Source organism: Macrosteles quadrilineatus, unplaced genomic scaffold (genome assembly GCF_028750875.1).
Source record: "Macrosteles quadrilineatus isolate MER2022 unplaced genomic scaffold, UCM_ALF_1.0 Scaffold_3__2_contigs__length_128488019, whole genome shotgun sequence".
NCBI classification, from domain to species: domain Eukaryota; kingdom Metazoa; phylum Arthropoda; class Insecta; order Hemiptera; family Cicadellidae; genus Macrosteles; species Macrosteles quadrilineatus.
In genome coordinates this window covers 33,926,431-33,948,871 of record NW_026542596.1, presented here as the reverse complement: position 1 = coordinate 33,948,871, position 22,441 = coordinate 33,926,431, and the positions used below count along the sequence as shown (strand labels likewise).

The following is a 22,441-nucleotide window of genomic DNA, read 5'->3' as shown; positions in this document are numbered from 1 at the left end:
CTTTACTCATATTTGGGTTAAAATACGCACCTGGGTGGCGTCCCCATCTCAATGGTTGATAATTGATAATTGACATTTTTAAGATTAAAGATCAGTTTAAGGTGGCCGTGTTCCGTGTATAGGCCCTTAATATGTGTTTGGACCAAGGCTGCTTCCGCTTTCCCTTTGAAGAATTTGCAATTATTGCTTCACCAAAATGTCAATAACGCAGGCACTAAAAGTGTGAATATAATAATACTGTGGACTAACTTTTTAATCTACGACAATGAGTATATATCACATATAAAGATACAAGTAAGTATTCCTTCCACCATGATTCCAGCTGATTCACGTTATTTTACTCTTTGCAAGTATTCACATCCTCTTTAATTTTATATATTTTTCAATTTTGGTTATCTCTCTCTCTCTCTCTCTCTCTGTCCTCTCCCTCTGTCTCTGCCTACACTCTCTGCAGTCTCTGCTCTGTTGCTCTGTTACTCTGTTATTCTTCTTCTTTAGGCTAGTCTTTTCCGGTTGCCTTGCATGAGATTCTAGACGTTGTCAGGTATGAGTGTTTTGTATCCTTTATTTATTTAAGAATCCTTAGGTTGTTTTACAAAATTACACCAAGATAAATTACTGTTTAATTTTGAGTTTTTGCCTGCTTCGTAAATTTTTCATTTTACTAGAAACTTTCTTCGACATGAGAAAAGGATAGTGGTTAGGTTATGTTGGTTTTTTGATTTTGTACCTACATTTTTGATGTCCAACTGTTATCTATCATATCTTTCTTAAATATTTGCCAGGTAGGCTTTTGGCCCACATATACTTTTTATTGTCGTTGAACTAAATTGGAGTTATTTCAATCCAGTATTTTTTTAGTGACAATTAATTTTACTAGGTTAGGTTAGGCCATAGTCAATAATAGTTAGGCCTAGCCTAGTTCCATGGATGTCTAAGTTAGTTTCCAGAACGGCGATATTGTGATGAGTATTTTTTAAGTAGCCTACTAGTGATGTAATCTCATTGGTGATTAACCATCCTCAGCCGACAAGTTTACTGTAAGAAATCTTATTGAAACTAACTAAAGTGAGCTACCGGTATTTCAGTAGGCCTAGGCCCTAATGTTAACTTGTCCTATTCAAGCACCAAAAGTTTGTTTAAGTATGTTTGATATTAACACTTACTGTTCAATATCACTAAAATGATACTTACAATACTGTTCAATTTAAGTCTCTCTTTGTTAAATTACAGTAACTTAGGCCTATCTACTTTTATATTTGTTCAGTAAGTAGCATAGAAGGTAATGGTAATTATTCCGTATAGGTGCCTCCAAACAAATTTTTAATTTTGATATCCTAGGCCTAGGCTAATTTATAGTTTTTTAGGCTACCTCCTGAATCCAAATATACTTACCATTATTTTTCCCAGCTGATGAATATTTCTCAAGATATCGCTGTAATAAACAACATTACAATAAACAAGGTATAGGATGGATGACATTATTTACAAGTGGAATGAACTTATGGGTTAAGTAAGCCAACAGCTGATTGTTTTCAATCCATAGTCAAGCAAATGGAAGTGACAACTTGATTAGCTAACTCTGATTCTGCAATATGAAAATCACCTGATTAATAGACTTTTCACTTTCTAAGACCAATAAGTTACCACATTTAATAAAATGTAGCCTATTATTATTGTTACCAGTATTTCATTTTTATTAATGACTAGCAGAGTACCCGTCCTTCGTACGGGGTTGGAATATAGTATAAAATGCTTATTGCAGTTATACTCAAGCTTTGCGTTTGCAATAAGGGAGGACACAGTTTGATAAAATTTGTTTTTTTAAATTTACAGTATTCTATAGTATTATGTACACACATCTACCATAGCCATAATGTTCTACCACTTCACCTAAACAATAGGGAAAAATAAATTATCAACAATTCGCAAAATATCACAAATTATTCATGAAATGAAAAACATAAACATAACTGTAAACAATCCTACTTTAACAGTCTCATTGCGAATCACAGTTTTTTGTTGCTGCTTAGTTCAAACATGGACAAAAAGAATTAAATATAGACCGTCAGCTGTGCTGCGGTTACCATAGGTTCTGGTGCACACCGCTGGGAGCGCCACGGTAGTTACAGCTTACACGCTACGTAAACTACAGCGGTGTGCGCCGGAACCTATGGTAACCGCAGCACGGCTGACAGTCTATATTTCATTCTTTTTGTCTATGGTTCAAATTAGCTGTTTTCATAAATGCAAAAAAAATATAGTGATGCACCCTGTTTGTAAATCTTATAACTTTTTAATGCTTTTCCATATCATAGAACCAACTTTTTTAGTTGAAACAGCTGACTAAATTCTCCCTTTAAATATGAATAACTCATAACATCATAACTATCGGTTAACATGGGGAACAGAGCCACTAGGGCGGAGCCCGAAAGGATTTTTGAGATAAGAATATGCCCATATGTTAATTGGGAATGTAAGCTATCATCATGCCAAATTTCAGCCCAATCCGTCCAGTGGTTTATGCGTGATTGAACTTACACACAAACAAACAAACACACAAACTTTTACATTTATAATATTAGTAAAGATAAGATTTATTGATTTATATTTCGCCGTTTAGAAATTACATAATAAAATGGTGCTATTCTAACATAACCTAACCTAACCAAACCTCTAGAATTTAAATAAGCAAACTCCTTTTGATGTCAGAAAAGGCATGTCAGGGTGGTAGGTCATTCTTTATGTGAATTGGTGACTGCATTAAGTGTTTTGAAGTTAGGTAGGTTAGATTAGGAAGGTAAAGTTGAGGTTATAATGTATCGAGTTGTTGGTTTATGTCGCCTGCAGACTGTTTTTGTAAAATTAAAATCTTTTGAAAAACACTTAAAATTACCGGTACTTTAAGTAAAAAGTAATTTGAAGTGTTTTTCTAAGGATTTTAACTTAACAAAAACAGTCTGCAGGCGACATAAACTAACAACTCGATACATTATAACCTAAACTTTAACTTACCTAATCTAACCTACCTTCAAAGGACTTAATGCAGTCACCAATTCACATAAAGCACAACCTACCACCCTGACATGCCTAAATAAGAACTACATGTAATTAGTCCACCAGTCCATCTATAGGTATCTCCATAACGTGACGAAATTCCTAAATTATAGAAAACGCTAATGACTACAGAATCACTTGAAATGTTTCTACAACGATGTTATCATGTTTAATCAACGATGTTATTCTTCTCATCAACCATGTTACTCTCTTCACTTAACTTAAACTTGTGACGGTGTAGCAGACTAGCACTACGCAGCAATTTTTGTTTTGAGTTCTAGTTGTAGTGAAGTAAAATTACGTCACTAGGCATAATGCCGATGAAAGAATCAGATTGAGTTAGTAAAGTTCAAAAGTTGTTACCAGGTACTTCCAGTTGCTTGTCATGTGGTTGAAAACAGTCAGCTGTAGTTAACCCATAATTCATTCCACTTGTAAATTTTATCCATCCCACCTTGTTTATTGTAATGTTGTATATTTTTACGGCGATATCTTGAGAAATATTCATCAGTTGTAAAAAATTATTGTATATTTGGATTCAGGAGGTAAAAACTATAAAGTAAGATATCAAAATTAGGTAAAAATTTGTTTGGAGGCACCTATACGGAATAAATACTGAGGTAACTTATTAACTTAAGTTAGGGCGATGAAAAAAGCATGAAACGAACTTTGAAAATCCACATTAGCCTAGATAGTTTCTAAGGAATAACTTTGCCATATGTCCTTCACCAGTTCTAGGCAAGGATCTAAGTTGGGTGTTCTAATTCTTATTGTTAACATGTTCACTGCTATGGAAGAATTCACGATCCATTCCCCAGTGGCTGCATCATTATTTTTGTCAAAGACATTTAAAATAAGTTTATTTATGTCAAAGCTTTTACTCCATGTAAAATATAGCCAATATATATAACAATTATATATGGACGCCTATGTGCGTCCGCAGCCCCCAGCAAGAAATTTTGAGAGTTTTGGTGTTGGATGCTGCGGGCGCCTATAGGCGTCCTTGTATGAATCGGTTGCTAGGCCGTAATGCTCGTCTAGCATGACGTCACGATAGAAGACGGCAATGACGTAATGTTTGCCGTTTGTGATCAGCTGCTTGTTTTAATATTTTCATCGAAAACAAAAATATAACCTTAATTACGTCATTGCCGTCTTCTATCGTGACGTCATGGTTGACAAGCATTACGGCCTGTTGCTACAAAGAGAAAACAAGTCCTTTTTCCTTTGAATATATTTATATATTTTTTTACATTTTTATTTTTAATATTTTGAATGAGAAATTGGTTACAAATCATGAAGTAAAAATAGAAAGACTGAATAATATACTTAAAAATAATCATACAAGTTAACATTTATGGAGGCTGCATTTAGAGGCGACATTATTTTGAACATTCATAATAAAGCAAGTTTGATCCCACATGAAGATCCTTGTGATAGGCCTCTCTTACTGGTGATATTTCTTGAAACATGGCTCCAAGCATAAGCCGGGATTTCCAGGACAAGCGATGCAGTGGTAGATAGTGTCTTTCCTTTTGTTTTGTTCAGTTTTGCAAACTCTGCACTTTTTCCTCATTACTCTACCATTTTCGCCGACTAAGCATTTGGTTGGAAGATGCTCCGTGTTTCTGGGCGTGGGTTCCCTTCTTACTAATTGTTTTTCTGAAAGAAGGCGTCTTATGATTTGAAGCCTGAAGTCATACAGTGCCAGTTTTCCTGAGGTTGTGTACTTGTTGAACAAAGAGAACAAATTCAACATCATCATTACAAAATAGTGAATGAACAGCTTCTTGTACCAGCGAATGGTTTTCCGCTCTGCTGGGTAGTATGCCATCATCTGATCCTTACGATCGATTCCAGACATATACGCATTGTATCTTACTATTGGAAGTGGCTTCATAGACATTTGACCTCTCCGATTTGTTGCTTGGGTCATTGTGTTGTCAAATTCAGTAGAGAGGTAGAGAACGGCTCTTTTATCACGCCATTTCCCTACCATGACATGTTTTTCAGAGAACAGGCAAGTCGTTTTCCCTTTTTCCAGTTTGGAATTTACAACATCCTTTGGGTTGTGTTGCCTGTTGGCCAATAGGGTTCCTGTTACGTGGGTACCCTGTTCTAGCAGTTCTTTGGACAGGTCATGGGAGTTATAAAAATTATCCATGAACAATGAATGTCCGTGGTTCTCTCTACCTGTCATGAGGGCTTTTACAATTTTGTTAGTATGTCCCTTGCCACCAAGTTCATCACTTTTACCTGTATACACGATAGTGTTCAAGACCAGGCCATTTGGCTCACAAAGAGTGTAAATCTTGATGCCGTACTTGTGGCGTTTATTTTTTATGTATTGCCTAAATTGTATACGTCCACGCCAGAGAATCATCGCTTCATCCAAGCTCAATTCCTTACTAGGATAATATATTTTGGACATTCGGTTGTTCAGATAGTCTATCACTGGACGAATTTTGAACAACTTGTCATTCCCATCATTGTTGTTGTTGAAATGAAGGTGGCGCAGTATTAGGAAGAACCTATCTCTGCTCATGTATTGGGGAAACACTGACAAAAACAATGGATCTGTTTTCCAGTAATCGGAAAGCCTTGGCATTTTGATAGTTCCCATGTGTAAAATTAAACCCAAAAATATTTTGAGCTCACTTACTGTAATGTCAGTCCACTTATTGATCCCGGAATGCTCCAACAGATCTGATCTACCAAAAAATGTGTCCAAGGCGTAACTGTTAGATTCTTTTACAATTTTTTCTAAAAACGAATCTTCCACTAGCATTTCAAAATAGTCAACTGAGAGAGTATTATTGCCAGGTATGGGAACTAGAAGCTCATTTGTTTTTGTAAAATATATGTCATCAACTAAGTTACAATTAGGTGACCATTTGTACTTAGGAGGTTGAGTTTTTTTAGCCCTACCTCTTGCAGCTTCCTGAGTTGGACGGTCTTCCGGCTGAACGGGGTCGTCTTCTGTAGGCCTACCTCCTGTAGCTGCCTGAATTGGATGGTCTTCCGGCTGAACAGGGTCGTCTTCTGTAGGCCTACCTCTTGTAGCTGCTTGAGTTGGTCGGTTGTCCGGCAGAACGGGGTCGTGTTCTGTAGGCCTACCTCTTGTAGCTGCCTGAGCTGAGGACGGTCTTCCGGCTGAACAGGGTCTGGGTCATCTGAGTCAGATTCCAGTTGATCTTGAGTTGAAACCGGGTTGTTACTGTTATTGAACACTGTGTCAATTTCACCGAAATCACTTGTAGGCCTACTATTATCACAGTTTTGTTGACTGTCATCACTGTCATAATCACTTTCTGGGACGTAGTCACAATCTTCACCGTCATCAAAAGCATCCTCATGTGATGAAGCATAATCTTCATCAGAGTCGTAATACAATTGGTCGATCTCACTAACAGTAAGATTGTCTACATCGATGTAATCACCGTCACATTTTCGTTTTTTACGGTTTGAAGGTCCTGGATTTTCATCCATGATTTTCACTATTACGAACTATCGCAAAACTACGAACGATCACCACTAAAACATAACCCAACTCTTCAACAACAACACACCGTAGCGCAAAAACACGTGAAATGAACGATCAGCTGATATCTTGGCGCCAAACACGATGCTACACGAAGCGCCTATCGGCGTCCGCCGCACGCGTAACGGGACACCGCTCGGCCGCCGATCGGCGCCCGTCGCACTGAACGTGTTAACCAATAACATCTCAAATCAATTTACATCTAGCCTATTAACTTAACCTAATTTAATTATTCTTTAAGAAGTTAAGATTGGACTGTTGGATCTATTAGGTTAGATTTGTGTTGGATCAAAATGATTACACACTTATTCTAACTAAGTTGGCTTGGCTTAAGTTAAGCTATAATCTATCAAGTAGGCCCCAGTCAGGTCCATTTCAAATACCGGTAACATAAGTTAGGCCTAAGTTAATAGGTTACCTATATAAGTTTGGAAGGTAGGCCTACTTACATATTATACGGAGGCTACTTATTTTACAGCGCACTGCAGTTATGTTAGGTTGGGTTATCATAAATATCTTTGTAGGACTTTCCTCGTTTCGTTATGAATCGAATTGTACCAGATAAGTCATCAAAAACTTCGGATAAGTAACTTAACCCAACCTAACATTACCACCACAGCGCGCTGTATAAGTGGCCTCTGTATAATACAAACAGAGTTTGTACTACTGTTTGGTAAGTTAAGTTATTAAAATGATCAAGAATCAAGAATTTCCACAAAATGCAGGGTTACATTAAACTTACTGGAAAATTGTCGTACGAAAAAGGTCGTAATTACTTTCTTAAGGTAACTTTCCATATACCTCGTTAAAAATACCTCAGCTGTACTTATTGTAAGTTATTCTTTCAATTTATTTACCTTATTAAAATCTGTGTGGTTATTTGTTTTTACATTACTGATAGCCTATCCTGATTTGTTTATTTCAGCTTTAATTTAACCAATCAATAGGAGTTAAATTAGTAGTTATGAAGTCAAACGGGGTCAAGCCTGTGGGTAACAGCTAGTTTGTTATTAATTCAGAAGTGACAGAATAAAGTTCCTAGAATTTGAGAGTTGGTATCTAGTGACATGTGGTTTATTTTGTTATCATTACTGTAACTAAAGCTATGGTTCCACAGACTGCGGAATCTTCGCCGTACCGTGTGAAATTTTCCGCTGTGGAATTACAATAACACTGGTTTAATGGAGTTCCCCTGTGTGCGGTTCCACTAACGTGCCACGTGTCCGGAATTTTCGGTTCCGCATGGCGGACAAATCATACTGGTCTAAGAACAGTAGCAGTGCGGAATCCGCCAGCGGAGAAGAGCCATCAATTATTGTGACCGTGCAGTTATTGCAGTTTCATTAGGCCTATGTCTTGTACGGTAAAAAGATAGGTGTAGATGAATGTTTTTCTTGAACCGAAGAGGTAGAACTTGTCAAGTTGGTGTCTCAACATGATCTGCTGTGGAAGTTGAGTCACTCGGAGTACAAAAACAATACAAAAAAGACGTAATTTGGAGTACAATTGGAGAAAAACTCGGGAAAATAGGTAAATCTGTATTTACCAAATGTACTATTTTTACCAACCAAAAAGAAAAATTGGTGAACGAGTATGTTGTAAGCTCCTTCACTGTCCCGATTGTTTAATATATCACTCCGATCACTATGACTTGACACCAATAAAGATATTTCGCAACATCATACAGCAGCATACAGCATCAAAGCCACAAAGGCTTCCCTCTTCCTATCCATAGGCCCAACTCGTCGCTAGTTTGGACAGAACTGAATTTTCGCAACCTTATTTCCGCAGTCAGAACCACCTCTTTTGGATTTTAGGCAGCGTAATTTCCGCAACGAAAAATTTTGTGGAACCATAGCTTTAGCTGACCAATTCATAATCAGCAACTCAATAATCTAAGTTGCCTAGCTTGGTCTTGTTTGTGAACCCTGTACTCAAATTCATTCAAACGACCTATATGAAACCTTTGCTTCAGTAACTTAAACTCATTAGAACTATGTTTATCAGTGTGTTTATTCATTGCATGGCATTTATTTTCAGAATGTTGATGCCAAAGAAGAACCGTGTTGCGATCTATGAATACCTCTTCAAAGAGGGTGTCATGGTTGCCAAGAAGGATTTCCATGCACCAAAACATCCAGAACTTGAGACCATCCCTAACCTTCAAGTCATCAAGGCTATGCAGGTAGGTACTTGAAATATTGAAGTCTTTATCCTTGACCGACACTGTCGGATAGATTACGTCAATACTCTTGCGAGTTAATTAACAATGAACAATATTTCATCCATATTCTTCAGCGTTGTCAATAAGTTAACATATTTACACTATTAACAGATATTTACATCTAATGTGGCGATGTTTTGGACTATGATTGGAAAATAGGTTCTTCACTAAGTTCCCCAAATGAATACAGAGGCCTATCCACTAGGGCTCTGTGTAAACCCTTTTTGAATTTTTTGAGTTCCATCTCTCGCACTGGCAGGGTATTAAAAACCTTTTTCGCAGAGCGAGGATAGCATTTGAGTGTCCGACCCATGACTCACTGTTGTTAATTTTTCATTGTTAGTTGTTATTTATTTTGAGAATATTTATTTATTGTTACTCTATTGCACTCAATCTTTGTCACTTGTTATTTATTTAGAGTATTAACATAATTGAACAGCCGTCCATGTATTCACTCTTAATCAGTTGATTTGTTACTATTAAGCAAGCACAACAATGTATTTAACTGTATTGGTTGTAATCGTTAAATGAATAAATAAATAAATAAGCGACAGCGTGGCATGTCAAGGTTTTGGGCACTTCTGATGTTGTAGCTGTGCTGGTCTTCCCTTTTATAATATTCACCTCTCATGTTCCTTAAGGAGGATAAGAGTGTCATAGACGTATTGACTGAAGATGGTTAGTATCTGTTGATCCTTAATAATAGGCCCTCGGTGCTCAGTGTATTCAGAAGATGATAAAATTCTGAGTGCCTTTTTTTGGAGTAGCAGTTCACCATGGGCTGCAGGAGCGTGACCCCACAATACCTGTCCATACGCTATGTGGCTGTGAGAAAGGGCGTGGTACACAATCTTTAGGTATGGCTGAGTTGTTTATTAGTCTTAGTTTTCTCCAGCTTCACTTGTCAATCCAAAAGCCAAGCAGCTTAAGAGGTTCATCCACCTACTCTCTAGTTTTGAGGGTGCACACCAAAGACTGAGTCTTGTCTTCGTTTATCTTCAGCTTGTTTGAGATAAACCAATCCTTGGCCCGCGTCAGCAGATGTTCAGCTTCTGTTTTCAGTTCTGACAGGTCTCGCCCTCGAGAGAGTACGGTTGTATCGTCTGCAAATAGTGGTGTGTGACCGTTTGGTGATAAGCATTGATCATCACTGTAAAAAGTAATGGGACCGATCCTTGTGGAACTCCGTGTAGAAGTATGCCAACTCTAGAAGAGGCCCCACTCAGTGATGCGATTTGCTTCCGAATTTAAAGGTACCCTGCCAGTGTTTTAACCCATTGGGGAAGGAATTAATGCGCTACCTGCAGCACCCTCTGGCGGCAATTAATTTTACCGAATTTGTAGACTTTTACTCTAACTGCTATAGAAAGAAAACCTTAGGTAATAAATTAATAATTCTTTCACCATTTTGTTCACAGTAAAATTGTCTACAGAATAGTGGTAATTGGATAGTCAAAGTTCTAAACTAAAAAATATATATATATAAAGATTATAAAAATAAAAATTTTAAAAATAATATTTTGAAAGTAAACTTGATATACAAATTCCAAGATTAATCCAGACACCAAATAACACTACTATTATAAAGTTCAATCGATTCCCTATGTAGAAAAATCAAAAGTTGTGTACTTTTATAAGTAATAACATTTTTTTTATTGTTGTGCAGCTGATTTTTGGTGATATGAGGTTTCCATGGCAACACAAAATTGTTTGTTATTCGCTAAAATAAAAGAGTAAATACGCAAATCAAGAAGCAAGATATTTATAAACATTATAATAGTAAGATGAAGCTAAAAGGGCGAAAAATAATAATAACTAAATAACTAATGGCAGCAGTGACACGAGTGGCACTCGTAAGTCGGCCGCCGGGCCTGCAGCGGCCGTACGAGTAATGCTCGTAAGTCGGCGCCAATGGGTTAAGGACTGGGCCACTAATTCCATACTTGCTAAGTTTGGCCACCAGGATGTCATGCGAGACCACATCGACCACCTTGCTGGGATCACATAGGTCAAGATGTACGTAAGACTCACTGTTTTCGAAAGCATCGATTATCGTCTCAACAAGGTTTAGAAGGGCTGTGGTGGTGGATCGCCTGCTTCTAAAATCGTGCTGGGCATCACTTAATAGGTCGTGGGCTTCAAGCCGTTCCACAAGTTGATTTTTCATTACGGTCTGAAATACTTTAGAGAAGTTAGGCAAAATTGAGATAGGTCGGGAATTGGCCAGGATCTTTGGGTCCCCTTTCTTGTAGATTGGTATGGTCCTAGAAGTCTTAAGATCATCAGGAAAAATTTCCTTTGAAATTCAAGCATTTATTAGATTAGTAAGAGGTACTACTATGGTGTCAATCACTGCCTTTAGAACGGAGCAAGAAATCCCATGAATATCGTGGCTATTCAAGTCTTTAAACCTGTTAACAATATTCCTAACCTCGACAGGACTCGCTTCTCTCCAGTTTGCAAATTTACAAGCTGGTGAACGGTGAATTATTGTCTCTGTAGGGTCTGTCTGTAAGGCAGGTAAATCGGCAATGACACTCTGGGCCACCCGAACAAAGTAGGTGTTGAATTCATCAGGTGTTGCCTGTATTTTAGGCACTGGGCTTGGCTTATGATGTTCATTTATTATTTCCTAGGCAGCTTTACAGGTGTTAGGGGACTGCCTGATTTGTTCAACATTGCTAAGGTTTTTTGCTTAGTTGAACGTCGATAGTTCGACACTTTGTGGACTTATGGGGTGTCAAACTATAGGAAGTAAATTGACTTAAATATACAGGAAAGTATAAACACTAGTTTTATGTAGAAATCACTTAAATTTATTAAATACAGTACTAAAAAGCCTAACAATTAATTGCACTGTTAATTACTGTAGTTCAGTCTTTGGTCAACAATAATGATAAATTAATCTTGAAGTCAAATTAAACAACATCACAATTATACATCACAATACTGTAGTAACTATTAAATTTCACTTAATATATTATTTTGATATCTTTGATTGTTTTTCATTCTGATTTCTCTGCCGCGCAGCTTTGTCACGAAGTCTCCTAAGGCAAAGAATATCCATTGCAGACGCTCCCTGCTCCTATAGGTACTGGAGGGCTCCCTCGATGAACTTAACACCTTCAGTATGTGTTAGTTTTGGTTGTGGGTCGTCGACCTCACCCTCCCAACTCTTCTTCATCACTCGCATCCTTTTGTTTGAGAGCATCAACAATTTCTTAGTGTAATGTAGGCCCCACTTCCTCATCTTCATTTATCCAATCTTCAACGACACCGTCCGAAGCTCCTTCGCAGCCTGCAATTTTTGCCATCAATGTCACAAGTTAGCTGTCACTGGGATCTTCTTTTTAAATGAACTCATTTCCTTCATGGTCTAAGAGTTTTCTCCATGAACGCACCACAGCCAAGGCTTCCCATGACTTAGCTATCCCTCCTAATTACATCCAACATATCAATTCTTTTTAATTTTTCAACCAAGTCGAGTCCCTTGTCCATTCCTCAAAAAAGGCATGAGATAAGTTTCTTCCTGTACAACTTTTTCAGAGTCACTAAAACGCCTTGATCCATTGGTTGGCACAGAGAGGTCACGTTAGGTGGCAAAAAGATTGACTTTATTCTTTCATCCTGAATTACCTCTACACTTGGGTGGGTCGTTGCTTTGTCAAGAATTAGAAGTGCCTTTCTTGGAAAATTCTTGGATTTTAAATGTTTCTCAACGTCTGGTACGAACTGCCTAAAGAACTAGTCATTAAAAATATACTCAGACATCCATGCATTGGATTGATGCCTGTACCAAACAGGGATATCAAAACTGTCACCCTCCATTTTTATGTTTTTGAAGGCTCTAGACTTTTTTGCTTTACCTATAACAGCTAATTTTAGTTTGTGGGTTCCAGTTGCGTTGCTGCAAGCTAAAACGGTTACTTTTTCTTTACTTTCTTTGTAACCAGCAGCAGTTTTTTCTGTTTTGAATTCAAGGCTTTTAGTCGGCAGCATTCTAAAATTTAGGCCTGTTTCGTTTTCTCATCGTAATTATATATTTGCTTCCCAGTCAGAGACCCTCTTCTTCAATCAAAGCTTGAAATTTGACTTTAAATTCACTTTGGAACAGTGCAGTGGTAGAACATTCGGGCTATGCCTTTTTTTCTTACCACCCAGCTATGACTTTATATATTTTTTGTAGACTATAATCCAATGCCGTACCGTATGCATTTGAGAGACGTTTGCTGACGCTGGTGTGAATAGTCCATATTAGTCTAGTTCAAAACTTAAAACTAAAACATTTAAAATTACAACTAAAATTTTGTTTTTCAGAGCTTAAAATCCAGAGGCTATGTGAATGAACAGTTTGCATGGAGGCACTTCTACTGGTACCTGACAAATGAAGGCATCAGGTATCTCAGGGACTACCTCCATCTGCCATCTGAGGTAAGCTGAAATTCTACATTGTTTTAAGTTTTATCAAACCTAATCTATTTTTTCTACTCTTTGGTGTTTGTAGACACATATTTTATTAAATAAAATTATGAAGAAATACAGATATCCTACTCTGACACTTTTGAGGAAAATTCGTCTTCTGGTGCAAGAATGAAAATTGGTTTGAGATTGATTTTTTTTACATTGATTAATTTTTAAAAAATTTTACCCCGACTAAATGATGAAAAGTACAAAAAATATATATAGTAACTTAAATACAATAAGCAAGTCCACCTAATCATGTTCCTAAGTTTTTCGATTGTTTGCGTTTTAAAAGCTTCCAAATCTCAACACTAGTCAATTGGAATGTCAATATAAAAAAAGATTTTGCACGTAAATTAATTTCTACATTTTTATAAACAAATTTAATATAGTTGTGTTACCTCTGTGTAAGTTACCATAGTTAAGTTGCATGTTATGAATGCAAACAAAAATTCACAGACACAACACTGACATTTTTTAATACCTCTGTGTAAGTTACCATAGTTGAGTTGCATGATATGAATGCAAATGAAAATTCACAAAACCAACACCGATATTTTGTAATACCTCTCCTGTGTAAGTTATTATAGTTGAGTTGCATGATATAATGCAAATGAAAATTCACAGATCCAACACTGACATTTTTTAATACAGTAGAACCTCTTTAACACATTGAGCGCGAGTGACAGGTCGGCCCGCCATGCGCAGTTGGCACACCAAGCGTCTGGCGGGCGCGCCCGTCATGTTAGCATAGCAACAAACTTGTTTCAATGTGTGCTACGACATTGCCGGGGAACGTTGTAATCGTTATTATTAGCCTGTAGCTTAGAATGTGAGCTTTATTCTGGTGTAGGTTGGTACTAAAATTGCCTGTAAAATCCCGTCTGGCAATGCTTTTGTCCCATTTTCGAAGATTTTCCTTATTCGAGCCATATTACAAAGACTCTGGTTATTGATACAGGCAGTGCTGCTACCTTTGGGTGTTTCAGTGAACTACGTCCACTATCGGGGTAACGCAGAACAATCACCACTGGCTGCTCTTTTGTGATTCGTCTTACTGAGATATTTCAATGCCAATAGCGATCGCTGATTCAGTCAGGACTCCGCCCGGGCCTCGCCGCCATTGGCGAGCGCCTGTTTAAAGGTTTTCAGCGCTCAATGTGTTAATCCGAACCCCCGTAATCCGAACGTCCACTAATCCGAACCCCTCATTGCTGTACTCAACAGCAGTTCTTTTTTGTATACTGTATTTAATTTACAATACTGTTTATTCACCATGTTTACTACTGTATTAAATAAACACTGTATTTTACTTTATAAAACATTTTTTCACTGATCAATTTTAGCTGTATTTTAGCTATTGTTATGTAAAACAACAATATGTTCTGTAATCCGAACTATTCAATAGTCCGAACTACCCCTGGTCACAATTAGTTTGGATTAAGAGGTTCTACTGTACCTCTATAATCTACTATAGTTGAGTTGCATGATATGAATCAGGGTCTGTATCAACCGGGAGAACCGGGAAAACCCCTTGAACTTAAAGGGACCTGGAAAAAACCGGGAAAAGCCGGGATTTTTATTTTAGCCCCGGTAGAAGATTGCCGCGATCGTGGATAGGATGACAATGATGACGTTTCCGTGACCGCGAAATACGACGATTATAATGTCTACATGGCCGCGGAAGATATTCGTGATTTGCCGCGATCGTGGATGACAATGATGACGTTTCCGTGACCGCGGAAGATGTATAGGATTTTGCCATGATTATGGAAAACTGTGATGATGTTTACGTCACCATTGGAGAAGACCACATGACCACGGGAGATATTCAGGATTTTGCCGCCAATGATAATGATTTCATGAACAATGGAGATAATATTAAGAATTTTGCTGCTATCGAGAGAGACAATGTTTTTGTGGCCTTAAGGAATGATTATAATGAAAATTATTACTTTAACGAGGAATATTATTTTTTCAAAACTAGCTCACTGAACTTGGGACTATTATAAATATACAAATGTGATATATATTTATGTATACCTAAGCTGTAAGTTTTAAACTGGTTATAGTTTTAAGTGGAACTAAACATGTACGTGGGAATTAATATAATGTTCACATGGGAAAACTTTGAAAAAAAAGGAAAAACCTGAAATTTCACTTTAAAAATATAGTATACACTCTGTGAATGCAAATGAAAATTCACTTATCCAACACTGACTTTTTTATACCTCTGTGTAAGTTCCCATAGTTGAGTTGTATAATATGAATGCAAATGATGAAAATTCACAGATCCAACACTGACATTTCTTAATGTATAATGAAGTAAAATTTTTCTGATGCATTTATTAAGCCTATGCAGAATGTTTTAGAGAAAACTTTATTTACTAAATCTCTTAAAATTATGTTTTGTGACATGAATTCCAATGAAATTTACCTTTTTCTTATAAAACTGTTTTGAAATATTTTTTGTGAAATGTTAAGCAATAAATAATAATGCAATATTTAGTAAATATTCTTCTGTTTACCGAAATTTTGCTGTATGATAGAATGTGATGCAAATGATGAAAAGAAAATTCACAGATCCAACTCTGAAATTATGCAGGTGTTGATGTGATATTTTCCTGACGCATAGATTGTACAAATAATTTTGTTAGAAACTTTAACCTAATCTCAGGATATTAAATTTTAATGTACACTTCATTTGTGTTTCCTTTCTTGAATTCTTATAATTTCATCTTGACTTTTCCCTGTATAATAATAATATTGACTAAAGATGTAGTGTAGATAAATTTATAGGTTAATAAAAAGATGGCATAAAAGTATTACTCTTGAGATTATTTTATTGTGAGGATTTTATAATCAAACTCAAACATATAAAAAATTGTGACGAATAAACTTAAACTGACTTAATATGAAATGGTGTTTTAAAAGCTAAACAAGCGGAACCACTAAGACTTTTAGTGGTGATGATTGATGTTTAGTTGACGTGTTGTGACTGGCTATTTCTGCCTTCATAATCAACTGATACATTGTTTTCACAGATTGTACCATCGACACTGAAGAGGCAGACTCGTGCGGAGACAGCGCGGCCGAGACCTGCGACTACACGCGGAGAGGCTAGACCTCGTGGAGGAGAGGACAGAGATGCGTACAGACGAGCGCCCGGCGGCAGTGGCGACAAGAAGGCTGATGTCGGCCCTGGTGCTGCTGAGATGGAATTCGTAAGTAGCACTTTTTATTTCAGTCCAGTGTTGTGCAAATTTATTGGGTATTAAGATTTATTAATCATTATCTATATAGTGATTTTGAGATAATGTGTGATAACATTTTTGTGTGAAAAAGGTAAAGGAATTTGTGAGCCTAACAAAATTGGAATTACATGGCATTACTATATTGAAAGCAGCATGCTTTTCAAACTCATTCAACAATCATTTTCATAACATTGACTATTGGCTAGTGAAGTAGACATCCCATCTATATGGACAAGCAGATGTCACCAATTGTCTTATTAAAACATAACAGTTGTGCGAGCCAGTCGTAAAAAATGTAGAGGGGGCTAGATAAAATATAATGTGCTAGTGTCTAAAATCCCATTATACCTTTTTTTGTTGCTGATCAAGTTGATAGGTCATAACAGTTGCTATAGTTCACAATAAGTTTTTCCATTAGTTAAACTTGTACAGAAATTTGTAATTTAGATCTGCACAATCTGTTGGCTGCCTCACATCAACTACGACGATTTTGTTTAGAAAAAAAAAACTGGCGACAACTTTAACATTGGAATGGAACGTCTAGTTGTATCAATAGTCAAAGATAAAATGTTCAAATGATCCTATTTACGTAGGATTAGAATTATCTGGAATCCACCTTACACTACTAATAATTTATTTTGTTTATTTCAGCGCGGTGGTTATGGCAGAGGAAGAGGCGCAGCCCCACCTCCTCAGTAATTTTAAGGTTATGTGAAATAAAACCATTTTATTACTACTCTTGTTTATTTCATCTTAAATTTTTAAGTTTCCTTCGTCTATTTCCACCTGGATGTTGGTCCTCGGTTGTCTCTGTAGCGGTTGGAAGATGATTGTTCCTCATGGGCCGCAAGCTCTTCGTCAATCAACAGCTCAAAGTTGCCAAGCTTGTCAGGCGTCGGGATTTTGTTCCACCTTGTACTAAAATAGATAAAGTACCCCTTAGTGGTTATCATTAGTCACGAATACTGAACAGAACCGGTATGGATCATAAACATAAACAAATGACATCGCTGGCCCGAATCCTATTAATAGCATGTAGTATATGATTTGGACAATTCCATTTAAGCAATGTTAAATAATGATTATTTTTGGGCCAGCAACGCCATTTGTTTATGTTTGTGATCCATACCGGTTTTGTTCAAAAGTATTCATGTCATTATTCAATATAATAATTTTGGGTCCGCAGAATTGCCTAACTCTGGAATTCGCTAACCCCTTGTTAAACGCCTATCTTTAAATTTGGTCGATGAGAGGAACTCGCTAACTCGTTTCGGAATTTACTAACTCCGGAACCCGCTCTAGAGCCGGGTTAGCGAATTCCGTCAACTAGTAAGGAAGTCGCTAACTCGGTCCCTCAGCAGAACTCGCTAACTCCCAATCAGAAGTCTTGCGCGCTGTCCAATGGGAGCCAAGCACGAAGATTGTTGGCCAGTGTTGCCCCAAAGTGTAGTACCTACGATCGTATCGGTACCATAATGTCATCCAACGAGTAATTATGAGTAAGAGCAATGTAGTCGATAAAACAAAGAAATGTATATTCAGAGGTATGATTTTATTATTATTATTCTTATGATTATAATTAGGACGGAAAATGTGTTATAGTCTTACCTTAGACTAACCAACACAAGTAGACTTCACATCCCATTAATTTTTGAAGCTCGGTATTCGTGTCTAGTTCATGTCCGGTAACACTGATCGCTAGTGTCAACAACATCTATCATTTTGTAGTTAATTTCATGATTTGTTCTCTAGTGTTTGGTTTTATAACTAGGGGACGAGTTGTTAGTCATGGTTGGAACGTTTTATTTGGTTAAAGGAGGCTATATATGAATATAAACAAGAAACAAATTGTAAACAAAACACTACCTCTACAAACAATAAAATTGTCTTCAGCTGATCCATAAGGATGAGAAATCTACTAAAGGAGTATGTTTTATTTATGGTCTTCTTACTTAAACATAGCAGTTTATTGGGATGCCAAAAAAATTGTACATTTTATTTGGATCTTTTACAGGTTATGAAATATATATTTTCGTAGTCGGTAATTTGTTTCTTTTATTCAAATTAATACCATTTTGTGTACTGCTGCAAATAAAATAATTAAGTTCGTATTTTGTATACTGGGCTTGTAACCTTGAACGCTTGTCCTTGATAGGTATAACATTTGATTCTTTAAAGGCCTAATTATATCTGTCGTGCAGGTGCTAACAATAGTCTGGTTCATCTTATTATTTCTGTATTACTACCGAAATAATTCTGAATTATAGTGTTAGTAAATAAAATATAAAATATTTTTGATATTTGTATAGGTACATGATTTGATTTACCTAGACACATTAATTAATAACGGAATTCTAAAACGTTAACAATGCATTACAATATTGTGTCTTTACTTTACCCAAACAAAGAAATTTAAATGTTGATACATTATGTTGTCGGGAAACATAAAATATATTTAAAAAAATTAATCGGTATTGTAATAGTCTCTCCTATTGGAGACAACAAACAATTAGACATTGTAAAAATAAAGCTCCAGTAATTGTCGTAGACTTACTCTATGCGTAAAGTTGTGAGAGTTAACTTGCAGATGAAATTTACACATTAAACATCATTACAGAAATACATTGTAGTAGTGTCTCCATGTATTAGTAAATACAGCTATTGAATTTAAATAAATATTAATCAATACATTATAAAGTGGTAATGTATATATGGATTGTATTAAAAATTAGTCTATGCATAAACAATTTGTACATTTCTATTATCGTAGGCTATTAGTGTAGAACGGATTATTCTCTTAATTTTGTTTAATTAATATAATATTAATTTTGCGTCTTTCAGTAGGCCTATGTTTAAAAAGTCTGGAGTTTTTATGGTTCTAAATGGACGCAGGCGTTATTGTTTGTTACAATTTTTTATGAATGGTGGCCATAGCTAAAATTGACAGCTGATCTTATCCAAAAACAAAGCTATTAGACACATTCCTTCTCTACTGTAGATCATAACCAACTACTATCAAGACTATTCATATTCATTTTGAAAGTTATAAAACACCCTAGAACACCGTAAGCATCACATTTCCTAGACCACCCTGGAAAACTCTGAAATAAGAGTACAAAATATTGAATATTTTCACAAAAATCTCTACGTCATATTCATTATGATCTCGAACTTCATTAGGTACCTAGCGTCAATGAACATTTAACCCTACTGCTAAATATAAGACACAATATTAAAACATAATTAAAAACAATACTAAACAATAACAAACACAACAATATTAAAAATCACCTTAAAACAAATTTCGGGTGGCCACATATTTCTTTGTCCAATTTTACATTGTATGAGTTTTAAATCCAATGGTTTTACAGTAAAAGTCAATGTTGTGGATGAGAAAAGCTCTGAAGTAAAACTGAGGGCTAATTTTCACACTGGTTATAATAGCTAAATATCACCTTCCATTGAATACTATTAACAAACATATATCTTACCTCCGTTTGGCCTAACAGCACGTCTCCATTTTCTTCTGTTACCACCAGCCTCTTCTAATATAAATAAAAATTAGGAGACTTCTGTTATTACTTGATCGTCTACCTTATAGTCCTCCTTGGACATCCATTAATTTGTTCATTACATTTGTCATCCGTGCTTGAGAACTCGCATGTTTTTTAGCTTAATTTCATAGTGGTTTAGTTGGTAGTACTGGATTTTTAATATGTTTCATATTCTGTTATTTTCCCATAATTCTGGCATTTATATTTAAGATTGAAATCATAAACATTTAATCGGACGTTGCACAGTTAAATAAAAAAATCACTTTTTATTTATTTTTTTAATTGCCTTTTAAAAGTGCTGTTAAATGTGGAATTGATAACAAAAAAAATAACAATTACTGTATCTTTATTGTTACTGAAATTTTGAAATACGTCTGTGTACGATTATTTCGTCGTACAAGGTTGGCATTGCTCCATGCAGTGGGTGCAGCCGGGTTAGTGACTTCCAGAGTTAGCGAATTCCACCGCGGGACAAAATCAAGTTAGCGGGTTCCGGAGTTTGCCAATTCCTGGCTGGGACTGTTAACCAGTTCCGACACACAACCGAGTTAGCGAGTTCCAGAGTTAGCCAATTCCTACGTCTAATTTTTTCACATGTTACACAGGACTTGGCTAGCAAAGCTGGGAAAAAGTTGAATAAACATAATCCAATAAAATGTTTTTTGAGGAATCGAGAATAAGAATCCCAAGACTCTCACTGAATTAAGCTCAGTTATTTAAATCGGAGATTGCACTTACTCTGGTATGCCATCTGGAGGCAAGACAATATTCAGAATGTTGTTTATCAATTTATATTTTAGGATTCTATCATTCACAGTTGTTGAGCTTAGGGAAGGAGCAGCATTCACCTGAAACAGATTAATTCTTTTAGTAAGTATTTATAGTTTTCAATGTCATTGTACTGTTCGTTTCGCAAGTGAAAAACTGGCTTGCGCATGTTTACATAAGTATGGTTTCAAAACAAACATTGAGTCTCCTGTGTGGTAAGAACTCCTTCCCGTCGTGCCAGAAACGGAAGTATAGGTATAGTATAGTTCCTGATTGTATCGACACTCGATTGTTTATTGCACAGCTGACATAAGTAAAGAAGAATTTTAAGAACAATCAAAACTAACAAGTCCACTCCATGATCAATAAAAGATTTCAATATTATTTCGAACCAATATCATCCTCCCTAGGTGAATGTGTGAGCCTGCCAGCTGTGCTACCATCTTCTTTGGTTACTGCACATCTTTTTGTTTGATTTTTCTCTTGCGAAACGAACTGTAAGTTTGCATTGCAAAATAGTAGACACAGCCTAAAAAAGTTGTCAATTGACTGGCTTGAAATAGCTTGTGATATTATAGTAGAACCTCGCTAATTCGAATTTCAGAGGAAAGCCAATATATTTCGAACTATAGGAAGTTTGAATTATAGAGATCAGAATAAATAAAATTTTGTATTAGGTTAGGTCCCAGTTTTAAGTGTAGAGAGTTTGAGAGAATGGAGACTAATGAACACATCGTGGGAACATCAATAAGAGAGTCAAATCATGTTTCAACAGGCGTATTTTTTGTTCTAAATTCTAATTACAGAAGCTCATGATAATGCGGTTCGAATTGTAGAGGTTCCTTGATTTTAAGATCCTTCATTGCTTCAAAAAGGTTTAAGCCTTCTTCTGTTTTCTCCACCCAGAGATCTGACATATTTCTTCCTGTATCTCCTCTTCAACCACTCGATGACACCTTGATCCATCGGCTTTATCAAAGGTGTCACATGAGGTAAAAACATAGCTTTGATGTTTCCTTTTTTAAGTTGGCTATCAGAAGGGTGACTTATCCAGGGGGGCTTTATCCAGAAGCAAGACTGCTTTAGCTGGCAGATTTTCAATTTCAAATGTTTTTTAACCTCAGGTACAAATGTGTCAAAAAACCAATCCTTAAACAATGCAGAATCCATCCAAGCTGCAGATTGATTCTGGTATTATACCGGAAGTATGGCCATGTTTATATTCTTAAAAGCTCTTGGCTTCTTTGATTTCCCTATTAAAAATAATGGGAGTTTGTGACTCCACTTGCATTGCTACAATTGGCAATAGTTAGTCTATCCTTTGTTCCGAAAACGGTTTCATTTTTTGCGGCAAGGGTTGATTTTGGCAGCATTTTATAGTTGAGCCCTGCCTCATCTATGTTGTAGACTTGTTCTGCTACCAGCCCCTACTCTTAAACCAACGGTTCAAATTTGTTAAAAAAAAGTCTTAAGCAGCGTTATGATCTGCTGAAAGCTTCTCCCCCATAATCTTTACGTGTCGAATGCCGTGGCGTAACTTCCAACGGTGAAGCCACCCTTCACTTGCGTTGAACTTGTCTAG

General features: G+C 36.4%; 3 protein-coding genes across 4 annotated transcripts in view; 1 reads left to right on the top strand and 2 right to left on the bottom strand.

The window, feature by feature from the left end:
* The first annotated feature begins 430 nt into the window (after positions 1 to 430).
* On the top strand, positions 431 to 17,273 carry LOC128990386 (40S ribosomal protein S10-like). 2 transcript variants are annotated; one of them, XM_054412735.1, is made up of 5 exons: positions 431 to 544; positions 8,639 to 8,783; positions 13,140 to 13,253; positions 16,328 to 16,507; positions 17,189 to 17,273. In XM_054412735.1, the coding sequence occupies exons 2-5, from the start codon at positions 8,640 to 8,642 to the stop codon at positions 17,234 to 17,236; spliced, it is 486 nt and encodes a 161-aa protein (XP_054268710.1). In that variant the 5' UTR covers positions 431 to 544; position 8,639; the 3' UTR covers positions 17,237 to 17,273. The 2 variants fall into 2 exon arrangements, with proteins under 2 accessions (XP_054268710.1, XP_054268709.1); XM_054412734.1 differs by lacking the exon at positions 431 to 544 and adding an exon at positions 764 to 785.
* Positions 4,505 to 5,665, bottom strand: LOC128989097 (piggyBac transposable element-derived protein 4-like). The gene has a single exon (XM_054410957.1). It carries the CDS (start codon positions 5,663 to 5,665, stop codon positions 4,505 to 4,507), a length of 1,161 nt encoding a protein of 386 aa, XP_054266932.1.
* Positions 17,263 to 22,441, bottom strand: part of LOC128990385 (polyglutamylase complex subunit TTLL1) — a 26,174-nt gene continuing 20,995 nt past the window's right edge. The window contains exons 10-11 of the mRNA XM_054412733.1: positions 20,830 to 20,939; positions 17,263 to 17,455 (exon numbers count right to left, since the gene is read on the bottom strand). Coding sequence (XP_054268708.1) covers positions 17,314 to 17,455; positions 20,830 to 20,939 — 252 coding nt within the window. The 3' untranslated portion in view covers positions 17,263 to 17,313. The remainder of the gene's footprint in view (positions 17,456 to 20,829; positions 20,940 to 22,441) is intronic.

Excerpts from the sequence above, each read along its gene's own strand:
- LOC128989097 (XM_054410957.1), bottom strand. The coding sequence starts at position 5,665 with ATGCCAAGGCTTTCCGATTACTGGAAAACAGATCCATTGTTTTTGTCA.
- LOC128990386 (XM_054412735.1), top strand. The coding sequence starts at position 8,640 with ATGTTGATGCCAAAGAAGAACCGTGTTGCGATCTATGAATACCTCTTC. Across the intron at positions 13,254-16,327 it reads ACCTCCATCTGCCATCTGAG|ATTGTACCATCGACACTGAA; the intron begins GTAAGCTGAAAT and ends TTGTTTTCACAG. Across the intron at positions 16,508-17,188 it reads GTGCTGCTGAGATGGAATTC|CGCGGTGGTTATGGCAGAGG; the intron begins GTAAGTAGCACT and ends TGTTTATTTCAG.